At 32.3% G+C, this 26,945-nt stretch overlaps 1 protein-coding gene across 2 annotated transcripts in view; it reads right to left on the bottom strand.

Moving 5' to 3' along the window:
• LOC126738390 (transient receptor potential cation channel trpm) overlaps nt 1-26,945 on the bottom strand; it is a 191,549-nt gene that overhangs the window by 137,989 nt on the left and 26,615 nt on the right. Inside the window, exons 4-5 of one of the 2 annotated variants that reach the window (XM_050443699.1) lie at nt 12,272-12,349; nt 5,221-5,303 (exon numbers count right to left, since the gene is read on the bottom strand). In XM_050443699.1, coding sequence (XP_050299656.1) covers nt 5,221-5,303; nt 12,272-12,349 — 161 coding nt within the window. Of the gene's footprint in view, nt 1-5,220; nt 5,304-7,177; nt 7,256-12,271; nt 12,350-26,945 lie in introns of both variants that reach the window. The other variant, XM_050443698.1, reaches the window with a different exon arrangement.

Below are 26,945 nucleotides of genomic sequence, written 5' to 3'. Positions count from 1 at the left end.
GCCATCTGTGTACCCGATGGTCCCCCTATTTAGCAATGCAGGTCTGTTGGAATACTGCCACTCCTCTCTGCCTGTAATGTGCGTCACGAATCCCTCGCAGTCCACAGTCACTGGAGCCATGCAGTCACTGCCATCAGAAGGAGAGGACATTCCTGTATGGCCCGTGACCAAATTTTTGCGTGACCGGTCTCGCGAGCACGTAGTTCGCCGAGGACGTATAGCCTGTACGCAGTCCTCATTGCCTCGAATTGCACAACGAGGTCCAGAGACGGAAGGCTCAGCAGAGTTTCAAGCGCTCTAGTTGGCGCCGCGCCGTCCGCATGGAACCCGTTATGCTGAGACATGCAAGACGCTGGACTCTGTCCAGTTGAGCACGAATTTTCGCTCTCTCGGTACATGGCCACCAAACGATAGCCCCTTATGTGAGAAGAGGTTTCACAATGCGCGAGTAGATCCAGTGCAGGGTCTTAGGAGACAGACCCCAGGTACCGAAAGCCTGCCTGCAGGCCCATAGGGCCATACCCATGTCCACCATACCCAGGGCTCTCATCGCATTTTAAGGCGTACTAACAAAAATCAGAATTTATCAAATTTTACCGTGGTCCCAAATAACACCAGCCATTATCCAAATTCTTCTCAATCTACTTCTTTTTTATTTAAATCAAATTTTCCTTAATTACTCGTACTTACACCGTATTCTGTAGCTATGTAACAACCAACCAATCATTTTTTTTTGGGTCTGAACTGTACTAGGATTTGGAGGCCACATCATGTTAGACCTGAGATGGTTGACCTCGGATACTTTCAGTCCAATCTGTCTTGATTCGAGGGATGTTTATATAGACATTTCGTAAGTGGGTTTCTTTTAAAATTAATTGAAAAAAAATCGCGAAAATTAAAAACAAATCGTAGTCTCGAATAAAACGAGCCATTATCCCTTTGCTATGTAGCAACCAACAAAACATTTTTTTACAGACTGAAACTGTGAGATACGTCCCATGACGAAATTGTTAATTAGGTAACTACGTAGCAAAGACCTTAATTTATTTAGGCTTTGCAATTGTGAAATAATGCAAAAGAGCCGACAAATATAGTCCATGTAAATACGATTATATTCAATTTAAGGTGACTGAATAAATTAGGTGCCAAATACGACTAAATTTATCAAAAAACACGATAAATTTCCATAATCAGGAAAAGACATGTTACACCAACAATTGATGAGGTTATAACAGAACGTAATGGATCAACAATGTTTAGTAAAATTGACCTAAAAGAAGGGTATCATTAATTAACATTGTCTGAAGAGTCAAGATACATAACAACATTCTCAACACATATTGGATTGTTCAGGTATAAAAGGTTGAGTTTTGGAATTAATTCAGCAGCAGAAATTTTCCAAGACACCATAAGTAAAGTTTTACAGAACATTCAGGGAGTTATCAACATCAGTGATGACATTTTGATCTTTGGCAAGAACAAACACGAGCATGATACCATTTTGAGAAAAGTTCTTCAAACACTAAAAGATAACAATCTTACAATTAACAAAAATAAATGCATCTATAGCACAAATAAAATAAAATGTTTTGGCTTTGTCTTTTCTTCCGAAGGAATCCATCCAGATCCTAACAAGGTCAGCAGCATTTTAAACCTTAAAAGTCCTGAAGTCAGATCCTTTCTTCGTATGATCGGATATGTTGGCAAGTTTATACCTAAACTGTCAGAAAAAGCAGAACCACTGCGACAAGTTACTCTGAAAGATGTAGTTTTTCATTGGACAGAGGACCATGAGAAAATTTTTAATATGCTGAAGCAAGAATTAAGTAGTACTAAAAATCTTGCTTATTTTGATATAAAGAAAACCACACATCTTTATGTTGATGGAAGCCCTACTGGAATTGGATCAATACTAGCTCAAGAGGATGTCAAAGGCTACCCAAAAAAAAATATTCAAATTGTTGAGTATGCAAGCACCACACTTTCTGATGTACAAAGAAGATACAGTCAGTTTGAAAAGGAAGCACTTGCTTGCACTTGGTCTATACAACATTTTCATAATTATCTTTATGGTTCCACATTTATATTGCATTGTGACAATTTACCCATTGTAAAAATATTAGAAAACACAAGAACAGCTCCCAATGCAAGAGTTGAAAGACTCTTATTAAGAATTCAGCCTTATAACTTCAAGATAGTTCATCAAAAAGGCATCACTAATCCATCAGACTACTTATCAAGACATCCAGAGCCAACCACCTGCAAACAATATGTCCAACAAGATAAAGTAGAACAATATGTCAATGTGTGTATCAGGAATTCTCTACCCAAAGCTTTAACACTAGCCGAGGTTCAAGAAGCTACCCGAGGAGATAAAACACTTAAAACTTTAATTGAGGCTATATCAAATAATAATCAAAGATATTGGAAGTTACCAGAGTTAACACCTTATCTAAAAATTAAAGATGAATTTATTTATAGTGATGAAGTGATACTGAGAGACCATAGAATTGTTTTACCCGTGTCTTTACAAGAAACAGCAATAGAATTGGCCCATAAAGGACACTTAGGCATAACAAAAACAAAACAATTGTTAAGAACAAAAATTTGGTTTCCAAATTTAGACATTTTAACTGAAAAATACATAAAATTCTGTGTACCATGCCAAGCAGTTACTAAGGTCAATCATAGGGATCCAATAAAATCAAGTCTACGTCCAGAGTATCCTTTTCAACATATTGATATAGATTTTGCAGGACCTTTTCATCAAAACAGGTACATCTTTTTAGCAGTCGATGAATTTTCAAAATATCCCATTATAGAGATGGTAAATTCCACTTCTTTTACAGCACTGAAGTCAACTTTGGATGGAATTTTTGCTACCTGGGGATTTCCAGAATCTATAATGGACCACCATTTAATGGACAACAATTTGCTAGTTTTCTACAAAACTATGGGATAAAACACACGAGAATAACACCAGCATGGCCAGAAGCTAATAGTATGGCTGAAAGATTCGTTAAAACTGTGAAAAAATCATTACTGTGCTCTCACATTGAAAATGGACATTTTTACTCAAAAATTCATGAGTTTTTGATAAATTACAGGAGCACACCACACTCCACAACTGAAAAATCACCATTTGAAATTGTCTTTGGCAGGAAAATGAATAATTTTCTACTTACACTGAAAAACCTTAAATCAAATGGATATAAAGACATCAAGCAACTGGATTTCAAGAACAAGTTGAAACAGAAGAATTATGCAGATAAGAAGAGGAAGACTAAGTCACATAACTTTCAGTTAGGAGATTTAGTTCTGTGTAAACAGTCAAAAAGAACTCTAGTTTGACACCTGCATGTGACCCAAGACCCTTTAAAATTGTACAATTTACGGGTTCTTCAATAAAAGCCAAGAGAAATGAATATATTATTACTAGGAATCTTTTTTAAGAAATTCCTGAGTCCTTTGAATAACCAAGATTCCAAAGCTGTTGTAGCTAGAGATGAACATCAAATAGCACCAATTAAGAAAACCAGCATTCGTTGGAAATTTGCCAATGATCCTATCCCCATACAATATCCTTTCCCACTCCCTCCAACACCAGTTAGTGAAGCCAGCCAGAGGGAAGATCATCCTGTTGAGATATCAACAGAATCCATTTCTGAAGACCCACGAGAAGTCAACTCACCTAACCATTTCGAACCATCTTTGTTCGATGAATCAAAAATGACATTGAGCTCATTTTTCAATCAGGCTCAGAAGAGAACTCCAGAAGCTCTGAAGATGAAGACGAAACAAGTACATCTTCATCTGAGTTTTGTTGACACAATGGCGAATCTTCATATGGAGAATCCTGACATTATGATGAAGACTGATGAGAGGCCAAAAAGAGACTGTAAAATGCCAAGCCGGTATGAAGACTTTGTAGTAGAGTAAGAACTGTGTGAAGTTTAAATGTTATGTTCAGTTATTAGCTTATGATATGTACTGGTATAGATATAATATCTTAAAATTAGTTTTTTTAGTACATATAATTTTTAGTATGTTTAGCATAATATATTTGTTTTTCTTAGGTCATTAATGTCATACTCATACGGTTAGGAATGTTTTGAATTGTGCCAGGGGAGAATTGTAGTATTTTGCTGGTCAACTGTATTAACTGGTCTATTGTAATAGTAATGACAAATGACATTGACATACCAAAAAATAGGGTTAGGGGAAAAACAGATTCGGTACAATGCGGCATGCTTCGGAATAGAGTTTCTTTGTTTGGAAATAACTCAACAGTTTTTCTTTTTAAACATTTGTTTCATATAACAAACAACCTCCAATTTACGAACGTTAAATAATCAACAACAAAACACCACACACAGCAACACACTTTATTCAACTGGCCTCTAAGTGAGTATAGTCCGAAAAATTTTTACTGATTAAGTTTATATATACGACTAGACAAAGTTTTTCTTACATGCTCATCACGAACTTAAAAATATACCATATATATAGGTATATTTTTAAGTTCGTGCATGCTCACGCATAAATCCCCCCTTCCACAAAGCATTACAGTGAAGTTAGTGAAATGTCAATTGAATTTATGGCCTTTAATACATAGCAACACGTGTTTTGAAAAATTGTTGTTGCTATGCGTTAAACCTCACTGATTCAACTAACTGTACTATACTTTAATGGAAGTTTTTAGCGATTTAATTTATATACACCACTCGCTAATAACTTTCTTGGGTGCCTATACATAAACCCCTACTCAGCATTACAGTAAACTTAATGAAAGGTCAATTCAAATTTCAATGGTTTACTACTTAACACATAAAGAAGTAACTAAAATTATATAAAATATGTCAATTTTTTATTAATTGGTTGCTACATGATTAAACCCATATTAACTGTGCTAAATTCTTTATAGCGTTGACTCAGTTAACACCTAATACAGTTTAAAAAAAGAACATCTCCAACTAAATTCTAAGGGCTTAAAAGGGCTTTCTGTCGCGACTAATTGACGGCGGAAAAACGGCTTAGAGCTCACGTCTTGATTGCGCTCCCATTTTGTCGCAAATCACCTCCATTCACGCCCTTCATTTCCCTCGTATTACACTAAACAAACTGACAAATTTACCACCCATAGTTTTATGTTGTTTTAAGCTCCTAAATTGCGCATTTCTTAATTACGAACTTTCTCTAGACGTTAAAACTTTGACTTACCGTGATTCGTCCTTAGCAGTCGGCTTGTATCTGGAACATTCCCGTTTGTGAAAAGTTGCCTCGATCCAACTTCTCGCGGGTGCCTATAAGAAAAAAAGCAACGTACAACATCAATGTTACCAAATGGCGTTTAGGCTGATATTTACAGAAAGAAAGCACCAATGTTGCCAAAATTCGCACGTTCAAAATCGACCCTAAGTCTTTGAATTGCATTCGTCCTGTCGCGAAACCAACAATGATGCATTCGATTTTTTGACCACACTAAACAAATGGAAAATACAACCCTGATTCTAATGTCAGCTGTCAAATTCTAAAAGTGACGTCTAGGTTAATTTTTACGGGTTCACCAAAGTTGCCACACTGTTTAAATAATATCGATTTTTTTTCAAATAAAATTATTATTTTACTTGTATGTAGAGCAGCTGAAAGATTGAATGGCAACAGTGGTCAACCTTAAAAAATAAAAAAGTACAACCCTGATTATCATTGGTCAAATAGTTGAGTGACGTCTGCCCCAATATTTACAGGAGACTTAAAAGAGAAAACGCTCCAATGTTGCCAAATTGTTTAAATCAAAACTAAGTTGTAAGCCCCCAATATTGATTTTTTTTCCATCTTTTCTATTTGGGTTTATTTAGTTGTTTGTAAACCGGTTGAGAAATTAAATGACAACAGTGCCAACTATAAAAAAAATACAACCCTGATTTTAATGTCACCTGTCAAATAGTTGACACTCGACGTTTCACTCGATAATACTAAAGTGCAGCCAAACTGAATAACATACCTGTGATCGTTTAAAAAAATTAAGGTTGCATTAATTGGTGACATTTCAACACCCTGTACAGGCAACCAGCAACACATAAATAAAATTAACGAAAATAGACCAATCAATAGTCGAATAGAATAGAGCGAATTTAAAAATGAGTAATAATACATACGTCCCTGATTCTAATGTCACTTGTCAAACAAGTGACAACTCACGTCAAAGGCAGCAATGTTGCCAAATTATGATTTTCTATTGTTTTATTTAAGGTGCTACTTGTCTGTATTGAACGTTATTCTACCAACCCATTGAGAAACTACATGACAACAAGCTTTTTCCTAATTTATCATGTCACTAATTTAACAATCACAGAAGTAACAACTTTTAAAAATTCTGATTTCAATGACATCTGTCAAATAAGAGAAGAGAAACTTGACGTTAGATCCAATAGTAAAGAGCCACGTCGACAAATTGTATGATTCAACAGCTTTCTTGATTAAAAAAATCTGATAACGAGTGGCAACAATGGAGCACTTTAATTTTTAACTTCATTTGTCAAAAATGACAGTAGTGCTCTCAAATATTCAAATGACATTTAGTGCACTGTTGCCAAACCGTAGAACTATTTAAGAACGTACTGGCATTATTATATATTGCGTTGACGGTCGAAATGGCAACAATGGTACATTCAAATTTATAACTTCTATGTTCAAAACAGTGTTACCAACATGCAAATATTGATCGTTACAGGTCGAAAATACACCACTGTTGCCAGTACGTCTGGGATACTCAATATTGCGTTTACACGCAATTTTAATGTGAATTGAGGTGAAATAATGCACATATTTAAGGTGTTCCAGCAAGCTAATTGGAACATTTACAAGGTCAAGGCATTTTCCCGCCATTATTCAAATTTATTTCCAAGGGTGAATGTTACGGGAGAAAGTTCTAATGATTCTCACCTGAAAAGTAAACTCCCCTCTCCTCTCCCCCATTCCTGGACCTTTTGGACTTTTCTATATAATCAAATTGGGCGTGGCTTGTGGCAACAGTCAAGAGGGAGTGGGGTTAGAGGAGGGTGGTTTTATATATAAACAATTAGTATACAACGTAAAGGGTCACAAGACAACATTTAATCCAAGTTAGTACGTTAAACACATGAATCGTTGCCACTTTTTGTCCATTCAAACTTACTGAACTAAAATCGTTCGCCACCGGCCACAAAAATGTCGTTAACGAATTGATAAGGGAATCGAACAAACCCAAAGAAGGCTGAAAACAATTAGAAAAAAAATATGAAATAAAACATAATAAAATAACATAACGGTTTCGTTAAGTGCGCCATCTTACTGACACGCATGCGCATAACAAAAGAGTAAACAGGATTAGGTTACGCCATCTGTACATTTCGCTTAAAACTAATTGGCTTTACCGACAACCAGTATAACAGAGTCCTTTAACTTACAAGTAATTTTTTTTAACATCTGACAGTGACAATTTTTTATTCTCGTACTAGATCCTCACTGTCTAGATGTCGAAGACATCCGAATAAAGCCGATCGATTCTCAAAAAAACTGTTTTACCGACTGGACTGTCTTTTGCATTCGATCAAATATATCGCCATTTTCAGCCGGTAAAACAGTTGGCAACTTGGCTTTGACGTATATATAATAACTGATATTCACTTCTGTCTTTATTTTAGGTAAAAAATAATTAATTAAAGGACAATGGATGGCATTTACGCAGGCGTAAGGCATAATATTTATTCGACAGATGAAAATCTGTTCAAAGCGGTGTTCGGACGGTAAAACAGAGTTCTTAGTAAAATTTCACAAGTACCATACCGTACCATAAATACAAATCGAAAGTAAGATTGACAATTATTCATTAATTGTCATTTTTTTGGACAGTATCTCCAAGAAATCTGTTTTACCGACCGAGAATAGTGACGTTTTAATTTTACTTTTGGTCAAATATACATTGACAAAAAAAAGAGTGACCAGTAACTTCTTGACATTTGACAGCATCTCCAAAAAATCTGTTTTACCGACTAAAAACAAAGAGGTATTTTACTCAGTTCAATTTATGCGTGGACGCCACCACATTTGCAACTAATTCAAATGGCTGTGTCATCAGTCGGTAAAACAGAGCCCTTAGAAAAATTGCCTTCTGAAGTACGACAGCTGATATTTATATGACAAAGAGAATAAATACAAATTAAAAGCAAGATTGACAATTGATTAGTTGTAATTTTTTGACAATCGACAGTATTTTTAAAAAATCTGTTTTATCGACAGAAAACAAAAGTGATTTGAATGAACGAACGCAAAAAGATAAAGCCGGATTTACGGTTCATCCAACGCAACCGTATTTTATTCGGTCTGACTTATAAGTTGACGCAACCACGTCGGCAACCAATTACATAGTCTTGGGCCGGTAAAACAGAGTCCTTTAATTGGAACTCAGTGAATGTAATTTTTTGACAATCGACACTATTTGCGAATGCGCAAATATACGTAATAATTAGTCAATTTCTTAGCTTGTAATGCGAACGCGTTATTTATTAGTAGAAATGCAGCTTAAGCTCTTTAGCTGTAAAAGACATTCACAAAACTCAAAAGAAATCTGTTTTAACGACTGAAAACAGAATTAATATGATTGGACCAATACAAAAAGATAAAGCCAGATTTACAGTTTATAAAACGCAAACGTATTTCAATTGTCTGACTTTTACGTTTTAAGAAACAAAAAGAAACACTTGCGCAAGCGCTTGCGTCAACTAGTTTTTGCTCGGTAAAACAGAGAGCTATTTATCGACTCGCTTTGACAGATAACAGCTGATGTTCATTTCTCACTTTATTTTAGGCAAAAATAATCAATTAAAAGGTAATTCAGAGTAAAACGTATGACAATTCATTAACTATCAATTTTTGACAACCTATTTTCAAGAAATCTGTTTTACTGACCGAACATAATGACATTTTAACTTCTGAACTTGAATTAAAATAATATTTAAATTTTTGGTGAAATACACTTTGAACACAAGTTTGATAAGTAATTTGTTGACAATTGACAACACTTCTAAGAAATCTGTTTTACCGACTGATAACCGCGTGCATTTTATTCAGTTCAATTTATGCGTTGACGCGACCACATCTGCTACTAATTCCAATGACTGTGTTCGGTCGGTAAAACAGAGCCCTTAGAAAAAATGCATTTTGAAGTACGATAGCTGATGTTCATATGACAAAGAGAATAAATACAAATTGAAAGCTAGATTGAGACTTGAATAATTGTCATTTTTTGACAACCGACAGTATTTTTAAGAAATCTGTTTTACCCACAGAAAACAAAAGTGATTTAAACGGACGAACGCAAAAAGATAAAACCAGATTTACGATTCGTCCAACGCAACCGTATTTTATGCAACCAATCACATAGCAGTCTTAGGCCGGTAAAACAGAGCTCTTTAACTCGGAACTCATTGAATGTCATTTTTTGACAAACGACAGTGTTTGCGAATGCGCAAATACGTAATAATTAGTCAATTTCTTACCTTGTAATGCGAACTCGTTATTTATTAGTAGAAATGCAGCTTAAGCTCTTTAGCTGTAAAAGACATTCACAAAACTCAAAAGAAATCTGTTTTAACGACTGAAAACAGAATTGATATGATTGGACAAATACAAAAAGATAAAGCCAGATTTACAGTTTATAAAACGCAAACGTATTTCAATTGTCTGACATTTACGTTTCAAGAAACAAAAAAAAACACTTTTAACACGTGTTGCGTTAGGCGCTTGCGTCAACCAGTTTTTTGGCCGGTAAAACAGAGAGCTATTTATCGACTCGCTTTGACAGATAACAGCTGATGTTCATTTCTCATTTTATTTTAGGCAAAAATACAGAAGAACACAAGTTTGATAAGTAATTTGTTAAAAATTGACAGCACATCAAAGAAAGCTGTTTTACCGGCCGAAAACAGTGACACTTTAATTCATTAAATGTCATTTTTTAACAACTTACAGTATTCGCTAATGCGCAAAAACGACATAAATAATTAATTTCTAATCCTTGTAATGCGGATGCGTTAAGAAATTTAGTAGAAATCCAGAAAATTCGTACAAAACACGAAAGAAATCTGCTTTCCTAGATAGCCAATTTTTTTTGCAAAATGTGCTTGCGTTTGTCCATTTTCGGCCGGTAAAACAGAGACCTTAATGGGCGTTGACGGATAACAGCTGTTCTTTACTGTCCTGATATTTGACGTAATGCGCTTGCGTTCGACCAATAGAATCGCAGTTTTGGGCCGGTAAAACAGATTTCATGGAGATGCTGTAAATTGTCAAAAAACGACTTACCAATATCACAGCCATCTTTACTCAAAGAAGGTTGTGCCAATATGCTGTTCAATGTGTATGTTTTCGGTTGGGAAACCAGATTTGTTGAAGATGGATTGTCAAAAAATGACAAGTAAATCCTCAGTTGCTAACTTGTCGTTGACAATTGACAGATGCATAAAATATGATCTTTATTTGGCATTTGACAGATGAAAATCTGTCTAAAGCGATTTTCGGTCGGTAAAACAGAATCGTTAGTAATTGCCTTTTGACGTAAATGACAATTCGTTAATTGTAATTTTTTTTATAACACGCACGCGGAAAATCAAAAAGTGCGGCGGATAAAGTGTCAAAAAGTGGACCCCCCCGTATATCTAATTATATAGTAAATTTAAACATTAATTAACAAACTCCTTATAGGGTAACACAATGTTAATTAAAACCGGTTAAGTAAGTTCGTGTCACAGACGCCGACAGACTTCAGTTGCACAGATTTAAAGTTCAAAGTAACCTTTAACCTTTCCAGTTGGTGCCAAAACCATTTAGCTAATAGCCACTTACTTTTATTGCGTTTAAAGTAGAAGTGAGTGGAACAAAAAGGGCAAAAAGGACACTTGCTTCGGTCTTTATAGCTCCAAATTATACTATACATAATTTACCACTGGCAACATTGTTATGCGCATGAATAATGCGCTCTAGGGCCTTTATATGCTGATTGGTAATGCTGACAAAAATCAGTAAAAGGGGAAATAACAAGCTGTGATAATATAATGAGACAAAGAGAAGATGAGAGACCTAAGAAACTGATAAAAAGAAGAAAGAGAAAGAGTGAGAAATAAAATATTGAAGATAATTTCAGACGTGATTTAAAGAATAAAAGAGATAGAGAAAAAGGTAGTACTTACTGCAGAATTTCTTTATGCCCGTGCTCCTACCTGAACTCGTTTTCTTTGATTTTATTTTTAAATTGCCTTTTTGAGAAAACAGTTCATGGCACAAAGAATCTGATTTTACTATTTACTTAGTTGGAAGAAAGTAGCCTATTTTAATTTTGATTTGAATCCGCTATACCTACTAGTGTCGACTTTGTTAGTGTCGTGTACCTGTAATTTTAAAATGCCAACAAAAAAAACTAAACTACTCCCAAAAATCAAACCCAATAAGCATTCCCAGACTAAACTTCACCGATATAAGCACTGACTGTATAAACATAACAGAAAAACTAATTCAGACGATCGATTTATACATTTTGGTTGGTATATTTCGATCTCTACGAGATCATTTTGAGGACTATACAGGGTGTCCCGAAATTACATCGCAATATTTTACCAGCCGCATCTTTGTCTAAAAATAAGACAAAAACTTCATATACAGGAATCTTGAAAAGTGAATCGTTTTCATGTTACAGGCTGACTATCTTTGCTATCTTTGCTGACTACTAATTTTAATCGACCCTGTATATATTTTAGCATAAAATGTTATAAAATCAGTTAGTAACAATAACAGTAGTACGTACACGATAAAAATTTCGAAAACCAGGCGTTTCGAAAATATTAACAACAAACCATCTCCAATAGGAATTATACAACACCCTGTAACATGAAAACGATTCACTTTTCAAGATTCTTGTATATGAAGTTTTTGTCTTATTTTTAGACAAAGATGCGGCTGGTAGGTAAAATGGAGATGAATTTGTACAATATCCAAATCTTTGCAATATAGTCCCAAGCATGATCTCATTAAGATCGAAATATACCAACCAAAATATATAAATCGATGCTCTGAAATAATATTTTTTAACCTATATCCAACAAAAAGAACGAAGCAAGCTTACAAATTGAGACGTTTATCGATGAAATTTAGTGCATATTACTGCGTGCTATTATACCCCAATTAAAAAAAAAAAACTGTTTTTGTTATATTATGTGTGTAGCGGGTGGACACTTACAGAGCTAATATCGTTGGCAACCGGCCACAGGACCGTCTTTAGGGAATTCGCGAGCGATTCGAAAATCCCATTCCTGCGCTGCAAAAGAAAGTTAGTGCAACAAATAAAAACAACAACAATAGGCAACGAGACAAATAACAACATAAAAAAAACGTAAAATTAAAATTGCATCAAGTAGACGGGACACAAGTAAGCACATGTATTTAGAGCGAGTGTACAGGTAGTGGTTACTAAAATTATTGTCAAGGAGCGAGGTGATTTTATAAATTGAGGAATTTAAAAAAGGGTCGTTAATGGATATTTTTCTTATATCTAGGATCTGAAGATTATGTTAATCTTACTTTTGTTTACGAAAAAAAAGTGTTTTTAAGAGAACCGCTAATAGATACAAAAATTTTAATTTTACCAGTGGCTTAATTGTACAAAATTAGCTAAAAAAGAGTTCCACGTCGATGGGTTTATTTTAATTTTTTTGTTTTAAAATTTATCGATAAGTTTTAAACAATTTACGTTTTTGGGAAAATAGGTACGATGTACATAGGTACATAAAATAGTTATTTATGTAACAAATGTGTGAAATGGTCCTTTTTTGATGAATGGGAAATTTGACAATTATCATGAATAGAAAAAGGGGATTTTTACACACGTGTAACATAAAATTTTTTTTTTACTATTGAAAAAAACATTTAAAAAAAATCAAAAATACTAAATTAAAATAATTAAAAAAAATAAGAAAATAATTGGTCAGTGCTGGATTGAAATCTCTACTCTAAAGTGGTGGAGTATGTCAATATTTTAAATTTGACCAATTTTTGCATTTCTTTAAAGTTAATTTCAGAGTTCTGCCCACTTTTAAATAAACTTATACCTCTAATTATATCTTAATCTTATTATATCTTTATCTAACTTAATCATACCTTAAGGAAAAGTACTTTGATGAATTTTTTAAGAACTTTGGTGTCTTGTTTGACCTGAAACTTGTTACACTTTATTTTCGTCAGATACATAAAGAATAAGAAAATAAAATGAATCTAAAATGTTAGCAAAAGCATAGCTCGATTATAGAACTTTAAGAGGCAATTTCTAAGTTATTCTGGTGCTAAAATTAAATAAAATAAACAGTTATCATTTCAGTATTAATTCTATTTTTGATATAGTTATATGGCCATTTATGCCTATGTATATTTTTATTCATTCTCTTTCGCTTCATCCTGCTTGTTCAGCATTTATTTTATATATATACCAGTTGCTTTGCAGGCGCGAATTAGTTATTAAACGGTAGTCTTTAAGCAAACTTCATGTTAGTTTGTAAGTTGCTTTAATTGTATTCTTCTTTTTAATTAAACAAATTGTTTTTAAAAAAGGAAGTTTCAATTAATAAAATAAAAGTATATCAATAATTTTCAATTCTTATGATGAAACTCAAATTATTAATCATAACATTAATTTTTTTTAATTGTTTTGATTTCACTAATGTCATAAGTCATACCCTAGCCAATAAGATCCCATCTCATTCTCCTATATCCCTACTAAAACCATTTCTGGCGCGAAAATCTTTGACCTCTAGGAGTCTTGAAGAACAAGCCTTTGAAGAAGGTTGTTTCTTGGTATATTTGCCGATTTTACTCCAATAAAAAGTTAAAAACTCACCTTTTGGGTATTTTAGTTTGTGGATACTAAATGCCATACTGCAATAGTGCAGGATTATAAGTGGTGTAGTTAAATCCCAACTTTTTCAAGGTTCTTTGTTTAAGTGTCCAGTTTTGTGTTCCCGAGAAAAGGCCAATTTCATTGGCTTTTTTTTTATCCCCCGGTATGGTCTTTATCCACGATTATAAGAGGTAGAAATCTCCACTCATCTACTCCAATAACGTCCACAACATCTACATTGACATTCACTGTTAAACCGATCCACCCAGGTCCCCCATCGCAGTCATGCAGCCCTTTTGGAGCCAGGTTTGATCAATGTTTGTGACGTTTAGTGAACCATGCAGTCAGTAAAACAACCTAACCAGTAAACCAAAGTCCTGTCAACATTCATTAGCTTTACTGTAGTATATTAGACTAAATACTAACCTCAAAATTACATTGTTACCACTCTCATCATTAGATTTTACTACCACACCATTGTTTTGAATAGTTTCATAATAACTAGGTACATATTAGTTATTTTATTGAAATAGACCGTATAGATCTTGTAAACTGGATAAATAGACCTATTTCGAAAGTACTCATGCGAACTTTTAGCCCCAAACAACATAATACAAGATTTTAGTTTTGATATAAACACTATATTTAGGAAGGGCAACATAACTTGTTCTTAGAATAATAAGTTTGATTATTAATTTTTCTTTTAATATAGATTTACTGAAAACTGTCTGTTCTTCCTTGTGAGATTTTCTTTCAGGTCCTATAGTGCTTTTAGTAATTTCCTGTTTTCTTGGTCATCGGGATTTTCTTATCCATCTGGGATAAAACAGGTGGCGCTTATATTTTATTGATCTCTTGTTGAATCCACGCCACTCTACCAAAGTGGTTAGTGCTAGTCGGCTTCCCTTTGAGAAGATCCCCTGAGCTGTCTCTATAGCCTATAGTAAGCCTCCCACCTTCCATTGGTTCCCTTGTACCCACTTTCTAACCCTCACTCCCCATATCTTTACTCTCCTTTTTCCTTCCTGTTATTCTCCATCCCTCCATTCAAATTTCATTTAATCCAAGTATAATTAAAGCGATATTAAGGTAATAAATTTTTATTGATTAATTATAATTATTAATTCTTTATTTTTATTTAACAAACTTTCCTTTAAATTCTATATTGAAAATGTAATCGCCGAAGCATTTAAATCAAATGAGTTATTCTAAAAAAATTAAGAGGTTTTAGAAATTAAGTTGCAATAAAACATAATATTCCTCTTACGTACGCTCAAAACTAGATACTCAAAATATTGCAACGGTTTGATCAGAAAGTTATGATATACACATTATTAGCTTAGAACAAGAACAAAAATAATATATAATGTTAATGCTTTAAATGCAGGATTTTCCAAATTACTATTTACTTTAAAGGTTCAATTTTTTCAGTTTAAGTCCATAGAAGTTATTATGCTCTTAAGATGAAAAAAAAATAACTTAACGTGTGCATAAATTGCTCAATTAGAATTCCCTAATTGATTTAATCATTTGGAAAAAATTCCTAATCCCTAAGTGATTTTTAAGATACTTCAGTTTTGGTCGGAAGAGGTCGATGAAAGACAAGCGTTGGTTCAAGCATCAACTGGGTTTGGAGTTAAATAACTTGGAAATGTTTGCCTGAATCAGTTTACTTTCTAGATATAACTCGTGGAGTATCGTTTCCTTAATTTATTACTAATAGTTTCATATTGTTTGATTCAGTGGTTTTTGAAATACTTAAGTAAGTAGTCTCACTTACTTAGAAAGTATCCTTGCTGAGTATAATTGGATTTTGAAGTATAATTGCTTCTTTAAAAACCAAAAGTTACAGCCGTGCAAGCTTTCTAATTGTGTCTTATCTACATATTGGACAATTAAGCATTTAGCTTCATTATCCTTCGTTACTTCTTCAGACTTATTTGGGTCAACCTCAGTGTCAATGCATTTTTAGACTGTATTTTTCGAGAGCTTCAAATCCATTCAAAACTTCCAATTGTGGCAACTTGATGTAAAATATTGCTCAAAAATGACCAATTAACTTCTGATCTTCTTCATTTAATTTACACGGATTTCGTTTACAACACACACCACTGCCATCATGTAAACTCGACTTGATTCTAATTTTTTCATGGCCTTTCAAACCTAAATATTGCCCAAGTTAACTAACATTTTAATTAACGCGTAAATTGCACTTACTGCGCACTACACTGATTTACTAATATTTAAGGAACTTGTAATTTGTACTTTTGTCATTTTGTCTCGACGTTTTCAATAAGATAGCACTATAATTACCATTCCGCAGATAATAAAGTCATTATTGGATAAAACGTGATTACCGAAAATGCGTTTGTTTTTTTTTTGTTTCAGTCAACAATCGCCTCTCGACAACTAAATTAGACGAGAATAATAATTAAAAGTTTGACTTTTCCTCGGTTAAAGCAAGTAGTAGTTCCCAGCAGCATTAATTACCTTCTCATTCGACCTCAGTTTTGCAAATTCCGAGCAGCAGTAATTAATTTTGGTGCACTAAGTGTAGTCGTGAAAACGACGTACTTAGTGCCTCGAGTTCGCTTTTATATGGAAAACGCTTGTTTATTTCAAGGGAAAACCTTTGTTTTCTTTAAGCCAACTTCGGCATGTTAAGCAGTATACCTTGCATATTATTACATTTTTGAATTCTACGTGAAAAATTTAAGAATTTAAGGCAATACGTACTATACATTGAATGAATAGGTTTCGAGATATAGGCAGTTAAAGTTTCACTCCTTTGACTGAATTATTAATGAAGAAACAAGGAAATATGATCCTGAATGAAAATTCTGCAATATGGAAAAAACTGCTTAAGGCTATAATCCGGAAAAGTACCGTGCAACAAGATCCACTTGTTGCTTAAAGATAGTTTAAGCTGTACTGCAGGAAATTAATAAACTGGAAATAGAAATGAAATTCACCTTGTATTTAATATTTTTATATATTTCCAGGCAATTTAATATATGGATATTTCAATGTTATATCGGCGTGATTTTAAGTGAGATATTGCGGCCTAGTTTTCTGGATAAAGTAATTTATTTGCCTCTGAAGGAGAACGATAAATATCCGGGCTGTCTTTACGTGGGTATTTACGGTGATTTATAGGATGCAGCTTGTTTGAGGAGTTTGAGAAATATTGTACTGATGATAATGATGATGGGTAGAAAATGTTCTTTAGTTATAGGAAAGTGGCCATTTTGTTATAAATAAAAAGGACAATTTGAGTGTCTTATCCTATTACAAATTAAATTACCTGGAAAAGCGTACACATTAATTCAATTGCTCGGAAGAGAAAAATTTTTTGGAATAAAAAAAGGGGATTTTTACTCACGTGTAACATACAAAATATTTTTTACTACCGAAGAAAACATAAGAAAAATTAAAAATATCAAATTACTTTACGCACCTAAACGACTTTACGGTAAAAAAATGTCAAAACATTTGTGTAGTAAACACTAGAGTCCATAAAATGAGAGAATATGCCGGTGACGTAAAATGCGCACAAACTTAAATTTAAACCAAAAAATCAATAAAGGGGAGGCTCCATATTTCCCTGATTAGGTTTACTTGACCGTGAATACATGCATCTCTCTCTTTCACATCTGCGAGAATTCTACGCTTCTACGCTTAACGATAGCCAGCTTAGATGTTTTTTTCTTTTTTTTTTTTTCCGGATTATAGCCTTAAGAAGTTTTTTTCCATATTGCAGAATTTTCAGTAAATCTTCTGCTGGATCATATTTCCTTATTTCTTCATTAAATAATTCATCCAAAGGAGTGAAACTTCAATTGCCTATATCTCAAAACCTATTCATTCAATGTATAGTACGTATTGCCTTGAATTCTTAAATTTTTCACGTAGAATTCAAAAATGCAATAATATGCAAAGTATACTGCTTAATATGCCGAAGTTGGCTTAAAGAAAACAAAGGTTTTCCCTTGAAATAAACAAACGTTTTCCATATAAAAGCGAACTCGAGGCACTAAGTACGTCGTTTTCACGACTACACTTAGTGCACCAAAATTAATTACTGCTGCTCGGAATTCGCAAAACTGAGGTCGAATGAGAAGGTAATTAATGCTGCTGGAAACTACTACTTGCTTTAACCGAGGAAAAGTCAAACTTTTAATTATTATTTTCGTCTACTTTAGTTGTCGAGAGGCGATTGTTGACTGAAACAAAAAAAAAAAACAAACGCATTTTCGGTAATCACGTTTTATCCAATAATGACTTTATTATCTGCGGAATGGTAATTATAGTGCTATCTTATTGAAAACGTCGAGACAAAATGACAAAAGTACAAATTACAAGTTCCTTAAATATTAGTAAATCAGTGTAGTGCGCAGTAAGTGCAATTTACGCGTTAATTAAAATGTTAGTTAACTTGGGCAATATTTAGGTTTGAAAGGCCATGAAAAAATTAGAATCAAGTCGGGTTTACATGATGGCAGTGGTGTGTGTTGTAAACGAAATCCGTGTAAATCAAATGAAGAAGATCAGAAGTTAATTAGTCATTTTGAGCAATATTTTACATCAAGTTGCCACAATTGGAAGTTTTGAATGGATTTGAAGCTCTCGAAAAATACAGTCTAAAAATGCATTGACACTGAGGTTGACCCAAATAAGTCTGAAGTAACGAAGGATAATGAAGCTAAATGCTTATTTGTCCAATATGTAGATAAGACACAATTAGAAAGCTTGCACGGCTGTAACTTGTGGTTTTTAAAGAAGCAATTATACTCAAAATCCAATTATACTCAGCAAGGATAACTTAGTATAGACAGTTAGTCAAAAAATTAGACGTGTCAAATTTAACCTAAAATAAGGCTGCATTCACACGTGTGTATCTAAATAATTGGATTGTTATTTTAAACAAATGTCATAGTTGTCATTTGTCACCTTGATGGCGCTTTTGTATACTCAGTTTGACAACGAGGGTGCCTTTTTTTGTTGTAGAACCCTGAGTACTAAAAATCTTGTCATCAAACCTCATACGTAAAAACATTCATGTGTCACATGAACTTGAAAAGTCATTTTTCATGCTATACATGACCTAAAGATTTTAATTACTCGCCATTGGAAATCTCAAAGCGCACTTTAATATTCAATCGAGTAAATTAAGATGATGGGTATTTTAATTTTTAAAACTGTTGAATGTAAATGGCTTTTTAAGGTTTTTTCCATTTGAGGAACTCCATTAGCTTCCACTGGCTAGAAAATCATTGTTTTCTCACCACTTGTTGCTGGTACCAAAAATTTTATTTTACCTTTTATTTAGTACCATGTCGATGGGTTTATTTTGATGTTTTGAGAAAAAATGAGTTTTTCAGAAAACCATTATCGGTACCAAAGATCCTATTTTACGATGAAAACGTTAGGAAACAAACTTTCCGAACTCTCTCACTATCTTTCGATCCTTAGCCCTTATTTGTATGGATTATTGTGCACTCCTTTAATTCTAAAACTGCCATTTGTCACCTTCATTGTGCGCTTTTTGTGGTCGAATCCCGAGTACCAAAATCATTTATTTTAATTCCCGCTCTTAAAAAGCTCCCTCTACAAATGGCTTTAATCTTTTCCTCCCTCGGTTAGTAGTAATCCACCATTCTTATCTGGAACATTGAATTTGACCGATACGTGCTCTATAAAAGTTTCAATTAATAAACGACCGCTGTTTTAATTAAAATAAATTAAAAAAAAAAAGATGATCCTGCGGTAGTCGGAAATTAAGCGGGAATCCGGGCACGAAATTAAGTAATTTCGTAATAAAATTCAAATAATTGGATATTTACTTTAAACAAATGTCACAGTTGTCATTTGCTACCTTGATGGTGATTAAAGTGCGCATTTTATACACAGTTTGACAACGAGGGTGCGCTTTTTGTTGTAGAACCCTGAGTACTAAAAACTTGTTATAAAACCTCATACGTAAAAAACATCCTTGTGTCACATGGACGTGAAAAGTCATTTTTCATGCTATACATGACCTATAGTTTTTTAATACTCGGTATTGGAAACCTCAAAGCGCACTTTGATATTCAATTGAGTAAATTAAGATGACAGCTGATGAGTATTTTAATTTTTAAAACTGTTGAATGAAAATGGCTTTTTTTCCATTTAAGGGACTTTCGAACTCAATCAGCTTCCACTGGCTAGAAAATCATTGTTTTCTCATCACTTGTTGCTGGTGCCAAAAATTTTATTTTACTTTTTGTTTAGTACCATGTCGATGGGTTTATTTTGATGTTTTGAGAAAAAATGGGTTTTTCAGAAACCAAAGATCCTATTTTACGTTGAAAACGTTAGGAAACAAACTTGCCGAACTCTCTCACTATCTTTCTCTTTTTGTATTTCCTTCAGTCCTTGGCCCTTGTTTGTACGGATTACTTCGCACTGCTTTAATTCTAAAACTGCCATTTGTCACCTTCATTGTGCGCTTTTTGTGGTCGAATCCCGAGTACCAATATCATTTATTTTACTTCCCGCTCTTAAAAAGCTCCCTCTACAAATGGCTTTAATCTTTTCCTCCCTCGGTTAGTAGTAATCCACCATTCTTATCTGGAACGTTGAATTTGACCCATACGTGCTCCATAAAAGTTTCAATTAATAAACGACCGCCGTTTTAATTAAAATAAATTAAAAAAAAAAAAGATTATCCTGCGGTAGTCGGGAATTAAGCGGGAATCCGGGCACGGAATGAAGTAATTTCGTAACCGGGGAAACTTTTCGGGTTTACTGCATTATGTAAATATATATTTTCCCTATAGGGTTAGGCCTCTGGATTAGTATATATAGACGTAGCGAAAAAAAACCTTAATAAATGTTTGTATATAATAAAAGGCAGCGAAAGTCAGCAGAAATAGAGCCCCGAAACACAAAGGAAACGTGAAAATTATACGATAAGGCGGCCGGTATTCGTTTTCCAATTTTCTCGGGGTTTTTCGCCGTCTAAGGGAGAAATTTATGGTTTTTTTTTTGGGGTCTGGAAATTAGAAGTCGAGCCACGAAAACTGATTTTTCTTTTCTATCAACGCCCGATTTGGAGTTGATGTATTAAGCCCATACACTTCCGGTTGGAGTGTTTTCCCGATTTATCCTGGATTATCAAATAAATTCCTTGTTTAAATACGTTGGTGATGTGCGCAAGGCGATTCACTACAAAGTCGCATTGTACATTTTTATATTTATTTCATAGTTTAACTAGACAAACATTAAAAAATAAATAAACGTAACGGTAACGTGTTGCGGCATTTTCATTTTTAATAAAAGATTTAAGAGGTGTTTTCCCGCATCGCATCGGTGGGAACGTAATTTTTGCCGCAGAGCGGACAAGTCAGGCGAGGCTCGGGATTTTTACAACTTTTCCTTTCCTCCTTATTATTTGTTATACGATTTTTATGGGTAAACGAAAAACGGCTTATTTTCCTTCTTATTTTTTAAATTTATATGTTCTATTAATTTATTCCTAATACAGCCTGTTTTTTTAATATTGCGACAAAATTCAGGGTCGTGTTCCTTGGACGAAATCAAGCAAAAAGTGTCAATGCGTCTTAGATTTTACACTACAGGGTGGTAAAGTTGAAAGAGAAAATTGATTTTTTCGATAAATTTGATACCTCTGTAATTAATTTAATACCACTGTTTTTAAGCATCCATAGCGTTGTTCTTATACTTGTAATTTAAATTTTTATATTCGCCATTGGCGTTCATGCAGGCTTTGAATGGAATATTTTTTTTAAAGAAAAAGGTATGCCACTGGTTTTTCTTGTAATCAATGGTCTCTTACGAAAATAATTTTTTTTATATTAGTTATATTAAGAGCGTATTGAACATTAAAATATTACTTAATGGCTTTAATTACAATAATTCTGCCTTATAAACAACCTTATTTTATAACAAAGTTTTATAAATAAATATGTGACAGTTTAATAAAACATTTTTATAATGAAATAAGTAATTTGCTATAAAGCAGTTATAAAACAATCTTATATATAGTGCGAGTCTGTAACTTGGAATAAATTCGATAATAAATAAATGAAAGTGTTTTCGGAAAAACGCTCGGACACGTCAATTTGAAATTGTAAGTTGCGCATGTTTTACAATAAAAAAATTTTATACAGGGTGTGCAGTGTAGAATGTAGGCGGGGCTAATACCATGTTTGTTATTTTAAAATTCGAAAAAATAGTGGGTGTTTCAAAAAATGAACAGGGAGGTGAAAAACAATTTTTTTTGAAGAAATGTGATTTTTTTCCAACATGCTCATAACACAAAAACTAAGTGAGTTAGAGAGCTGAAAATTTGAAAAAATATTCTTCAATTAAAATGATTAGACACCTATTTCAGCGTTTTTTCAAAAAATATACAGGAAGATAAAAAACATTTTTTTTTAAAGAAATGTGACTTTTTTTCAAAAAAACTGACCAACATGCTCATAACACAAAAACTAAGAGAGTTATAGAGCTGAAAATTTGTACAAATATTCTTCAATTAAAATAATTAGACACATATTTCAGCGTTTTTTCAAACAATATACAGGAAGATAAAAAACATATTTTTTTTTGAAGAAATGTGATTTTTTTCCAAAAAATCCTTCCAATATGCTCATAACTCAAAAACCAAGAGAGTTAGAGAGCTGAAAATTTGTACAAATACTCTTCAATTAAAATGATTGGACACCTATTTCAGCGTTTTTTCAAAAAATATACAGGAAGATAAAAAACATATTTTTTTTGAAGAAATGTGATTTTTTTCCAAAAAATCCTTCCAATATGCTCATAACTCAAAAACCAAGAGAGTTAGAGAGCTGAAAATTTGTACAAATATTCTTCAATTAAAATTATTAGACACCTATTTCAGCGTTTTTTCAAAAAATATACAGGAAGATAAAAAACATATTTTTTTTTGAAGAAATGTGATTTTTTTTCAAAAAATCCTTCCAATATGCTCATAACTCAAAAACCAAGAGAGTTAGAGAGCTGAAAATTTGTACAAATATTCTTCAATTAAAATTATTAGACACCTATTTCAGCGTTTTTTCAAACAATATACAGGAAGATAAAAAACATATTTTTTTTTGAAGAAATGTGATTTTTTTCCAAAAAATCCTTCCAATATGCTCATAACTCAAAAACCAAGAGAGTTAGAGAGCTGAAAATTTGTACAAATACTCTTCAATTAAAATGATTGGACACCTATTTCAGCGTTTTTTCAAAAAATATACAGGAAGATAAAAAACATATTTTTTTTGAAGAAATGTGATTTTTTTCCAAAAAATCCTTCCAATATGCTCATAACTCAAAAACCAAGAGAGTTAGAGAGCTGAAAATTTGTACAAATATTCTTCAATTAAAATTATTAGACACCTATTTCAGCGTTTTTTCAAAAAATATACAGGAAGATAAAAAACATATTTTTTTTTGAAGAAATGTGATTTTTTTTCAAAAAATCCTTCCAATATGCTCATAACTCAAAAACCAAGAGAGTTAGAGAGCTGAAAATTTGTACAAATATTCTTCAATTAAAATTATTAGACACCTATTTCAGCGTTTTTTCAAACAATATACAGGAATTTTTTTTTGAAGAAATGTGATTTTTTTCCAAAAAATCCTTCCAACATGCTCATAACTCAAAAACCAAGAGAGTTAGAGAGCTGAAAATTTGTACAAATATTCTTCAATTAAAATTATTAGACACCTATTTCAGCGTTTTTTCAAACAATATACAAGAATTTTTTTTTGAAGAAATGTGATTTTTTTTCAAAAAATCTTACCAACGTGCTCATAACACAAAAACTAAGAGAGTTAGAGAGCTGAAAATTTGTACAAATATTCTTCAATTAAAATGATTAGACACCTATTTCAGCGTTTTTTCAAACAATATACAGGAAGATAAAAAACATTTTTTTTTTTGAAGAAATGTGATTTTTTTTCAAAAAATCCTTCCAATATGCTCATAACTCAAAAACCAAGAGAGTTAGAGGGCTGAAAATTTAAACAAATATTCTTCAATTAAAATGATTAGACACCTATTTCAGCGTTTTTTCAAACAATATACAGGAAGATAAAAAACATTTTTTTTTTTGAAGAAATGTGATTTTTTTCCAAAAAATCCTTCCAATATGCTCATAACTCAAAAACCAAGAGAGTTAGAGAGCTGAAAATTTGTACAAATACTCTTCAATTAAAATGATTGGACACCTATTTCAGCGTTTTTTCAAACAATATACAGGAAGATAAAAAACATATTTTTTTTTGAAGAAATGTGATTTTTTTCCAAAAAATCCTGCCAATATGCTCATAACTCAAAAACCAAGAGAGTTAGAGAGCTGAAAATTTGTACAAATACTCTTCAATTAAAATGATTGGACACCTATTTCAGCGTTTTTTCAAAAAATTTACAGGAAGATAAAAAACATATTTTTTTTTGAAGAAATGTGATTTTTTTCCAAAAAATCCTTCCAATATGCTCATAACTCAAAAACCAAGAGAGTTAGAGAGCTGAAAATTTGAACAAATATTCTTCAATTAAAATGATTAGACACCTATTTCAGCGTTTTTTCAAACAATATACAGGAAGATAAAAAACATTTTTTTTTTGAAATAATGTGAATTTTTTTCAAAATATGCTTATAACTCAAAAACCAAGAGAGTTAGAGAGCTGAAAATTTGTACAAATACTCTTCAATTAAAATGATTGGACACCTATTTCAGCGTTTTTTCAAAAAATATACAGGAAGATAAAAAACATATTTTTTTTTGAAGAAATGTGATTTTTTTCCAAAAAATCCTTCCAATATGCTCATAACTCAAAAACCAAGAGAGTTAGAGAGCTGAAAATTTGAACAAATACTCTTCAATTAAAATGATTGGACACCTATTTCAGCGTTTTTTCAAACAATATACAGGAAGATAAAAAACATTTTTTTTTAAGAAATGTGATTTTTTTCCAAAAAATCCTTCCAATATGCTCATAACTCAAAAACGAAGAGAGTTAGAGAGCTGAAAATTTGAACAAATATTCTTCAATTAAAATGATTAGACACCTATTTCAGCGTTTTTTCAAAAAATATACAGGAAGATAAAAAACATATTTTTTTTTGAAGAAATGTGATTTTTTTCCAAAAAATCCTTCCAATATGCTCATAACTCAAAAACCAAGAGAGTTAGAGAGCTGAAAATTTGAACAAATACTCTTCAATTAAAATGATTGGACACCTATTTCAGCGTTTTTTCAAACAATATACAGGAAGATAAAAAACATTTTTTTTTTAAGAAATGTGATTTTTTTCCAAAAAATCCTTCCAATATGCTCATAACTCAAAAACGAAGAGAGTTAGAGAGCTGAAAATTTGAACAAATATTCTTCAATTAAAATGATTAGACACCTATTTCAGCGTTTTTTCAAAAAATATACAGGAAGATAAAAAACATTTTTTTTTTGAAATAATGTGAATTTTTTTCAAAAAATCCTTCCAATATGCTTATAACTCAAAAACGAAGAGAGTTAGAGAGCTGAAAATTTGAACAAATACTCTTCAATTAAAATGATTGGACACCTATTTCAGCGTTTTTTCAAACAATATACAGGAAGATAAAAAACATTTTTTTTTTGAAGAAATGTGATTTTTTTCCAAAAAATCCTTCCAATATGCTCATAACTCAAAAACGAAGAGAGTTAGAGAGCTGAAAATTTGAACAAATATTCTTCAATTAAAATGATTAGACACCTATTTCAGCGTTTTTTCAAACAATATACAGGAAGATAAAAAACATTTTTTTTTTTAAGAAATGTGATTTTTTTTCAAAAAATCCTTCCAACATACTCATAACTCAAAAACCAAGAGAGTTAGAGAGCTGAAAATTTGAACAAATATTCTTCAATTAAAATGATTATACACCTATTTCAGCGTTTTTTCAAAAAATATACAGGAAGATAAAAAACATTTTTTTTTTTGAAGAAATGTGATTTTTTTTCAAAAAATCCTTCCAATATGCTCATAACTCAAAAACCAAGAGAGTTAGAGAGCTGAAAATTTGTACAAATATTCTTCAATTAAAATGATTAGACACCTATTTCAGCGTTTTTTCAAACAATATACAAGAATTTTTTTTTGAAGAAATGTGATTTTTTTCCAAAAAATCCTTCCAATATGCTCATAACTCAAAAACCAAGAGAGTTAGAGAGCTGAAAATTTGTACAAATACTCTTCAATTAAAATGATTGGACACCTATTTCAGCGTTTTTTCAAACAATATACAGGAAGATAAAAAACATTTTTTTTTTGAAGAAATGTGAATTTTTTTCAAAAAATCCTTCCAACATACTCATAACTCAAAAATCAAGAGAGTTAGAGAGCTGAAAATTTGAACAAATATTCTTCAATTAAAATGATTAGACACCTATTTCAGCGTTTTTTTCAAAAAATGTACAGGGAGATAAAAACAATTTTAAAAGGAATTTTTGCAAAAATCAATACAGGCCAAAAACAAAATCCGCTATATTTTCCTTATTTTTCCACCGATTTTCATGAAATTTACCTTATATTATATTGATTTTAATTTCAAGCAAAAAATTTATCTATAAAAATTTTCATAAACTCAATATTTTTGCAGTAAAACGACATATTGTAAAAATTAGAGGCCCTCGGAGACTTAAAGTTTCACGCGATTTTTCTAGGAAACTCTTATTTAAAAATTATTCAAAATTAGACAGGTGTGTGCGCTCAAGTGTCCTCTACAAGAGATAAGAAGAATTTTCAAAAATCTATTGACTAGTTTTTGAGATATAAAAAGGTTTTTGAGTAAAAGCAATTTTCGCAAAAATCAATATAGACCAAAAACAAAATCCGCCATATTTTCCACATTTTTCTATCGATTTTCATGAAATTTAGCTCATATTATAGTGTTTTTAATTTCAAACAGAAAATGTATCTATAAAAAATTTCATATTCCTTTTTTTCCAAAAATCCTATCA

This window comes from Anthonomus grandis, chromosome 7, assembly GCF_022605725.1.
Source record: "Anthonomus grandis grandis chromosome 7, icAntGran1.3, whole genome shotgun sequence".
Lineage (NCBI taxonomy): Eukaryota > Metazoa > Arthropoda > Insecta > Coleoptera > Curculionidae > Anthonomus > Anthonomus grandis.
Note: the sequence above shows the minus strand (reverse complement) of the source record. Positions and strands in the feature narration are given on the sequence as shown.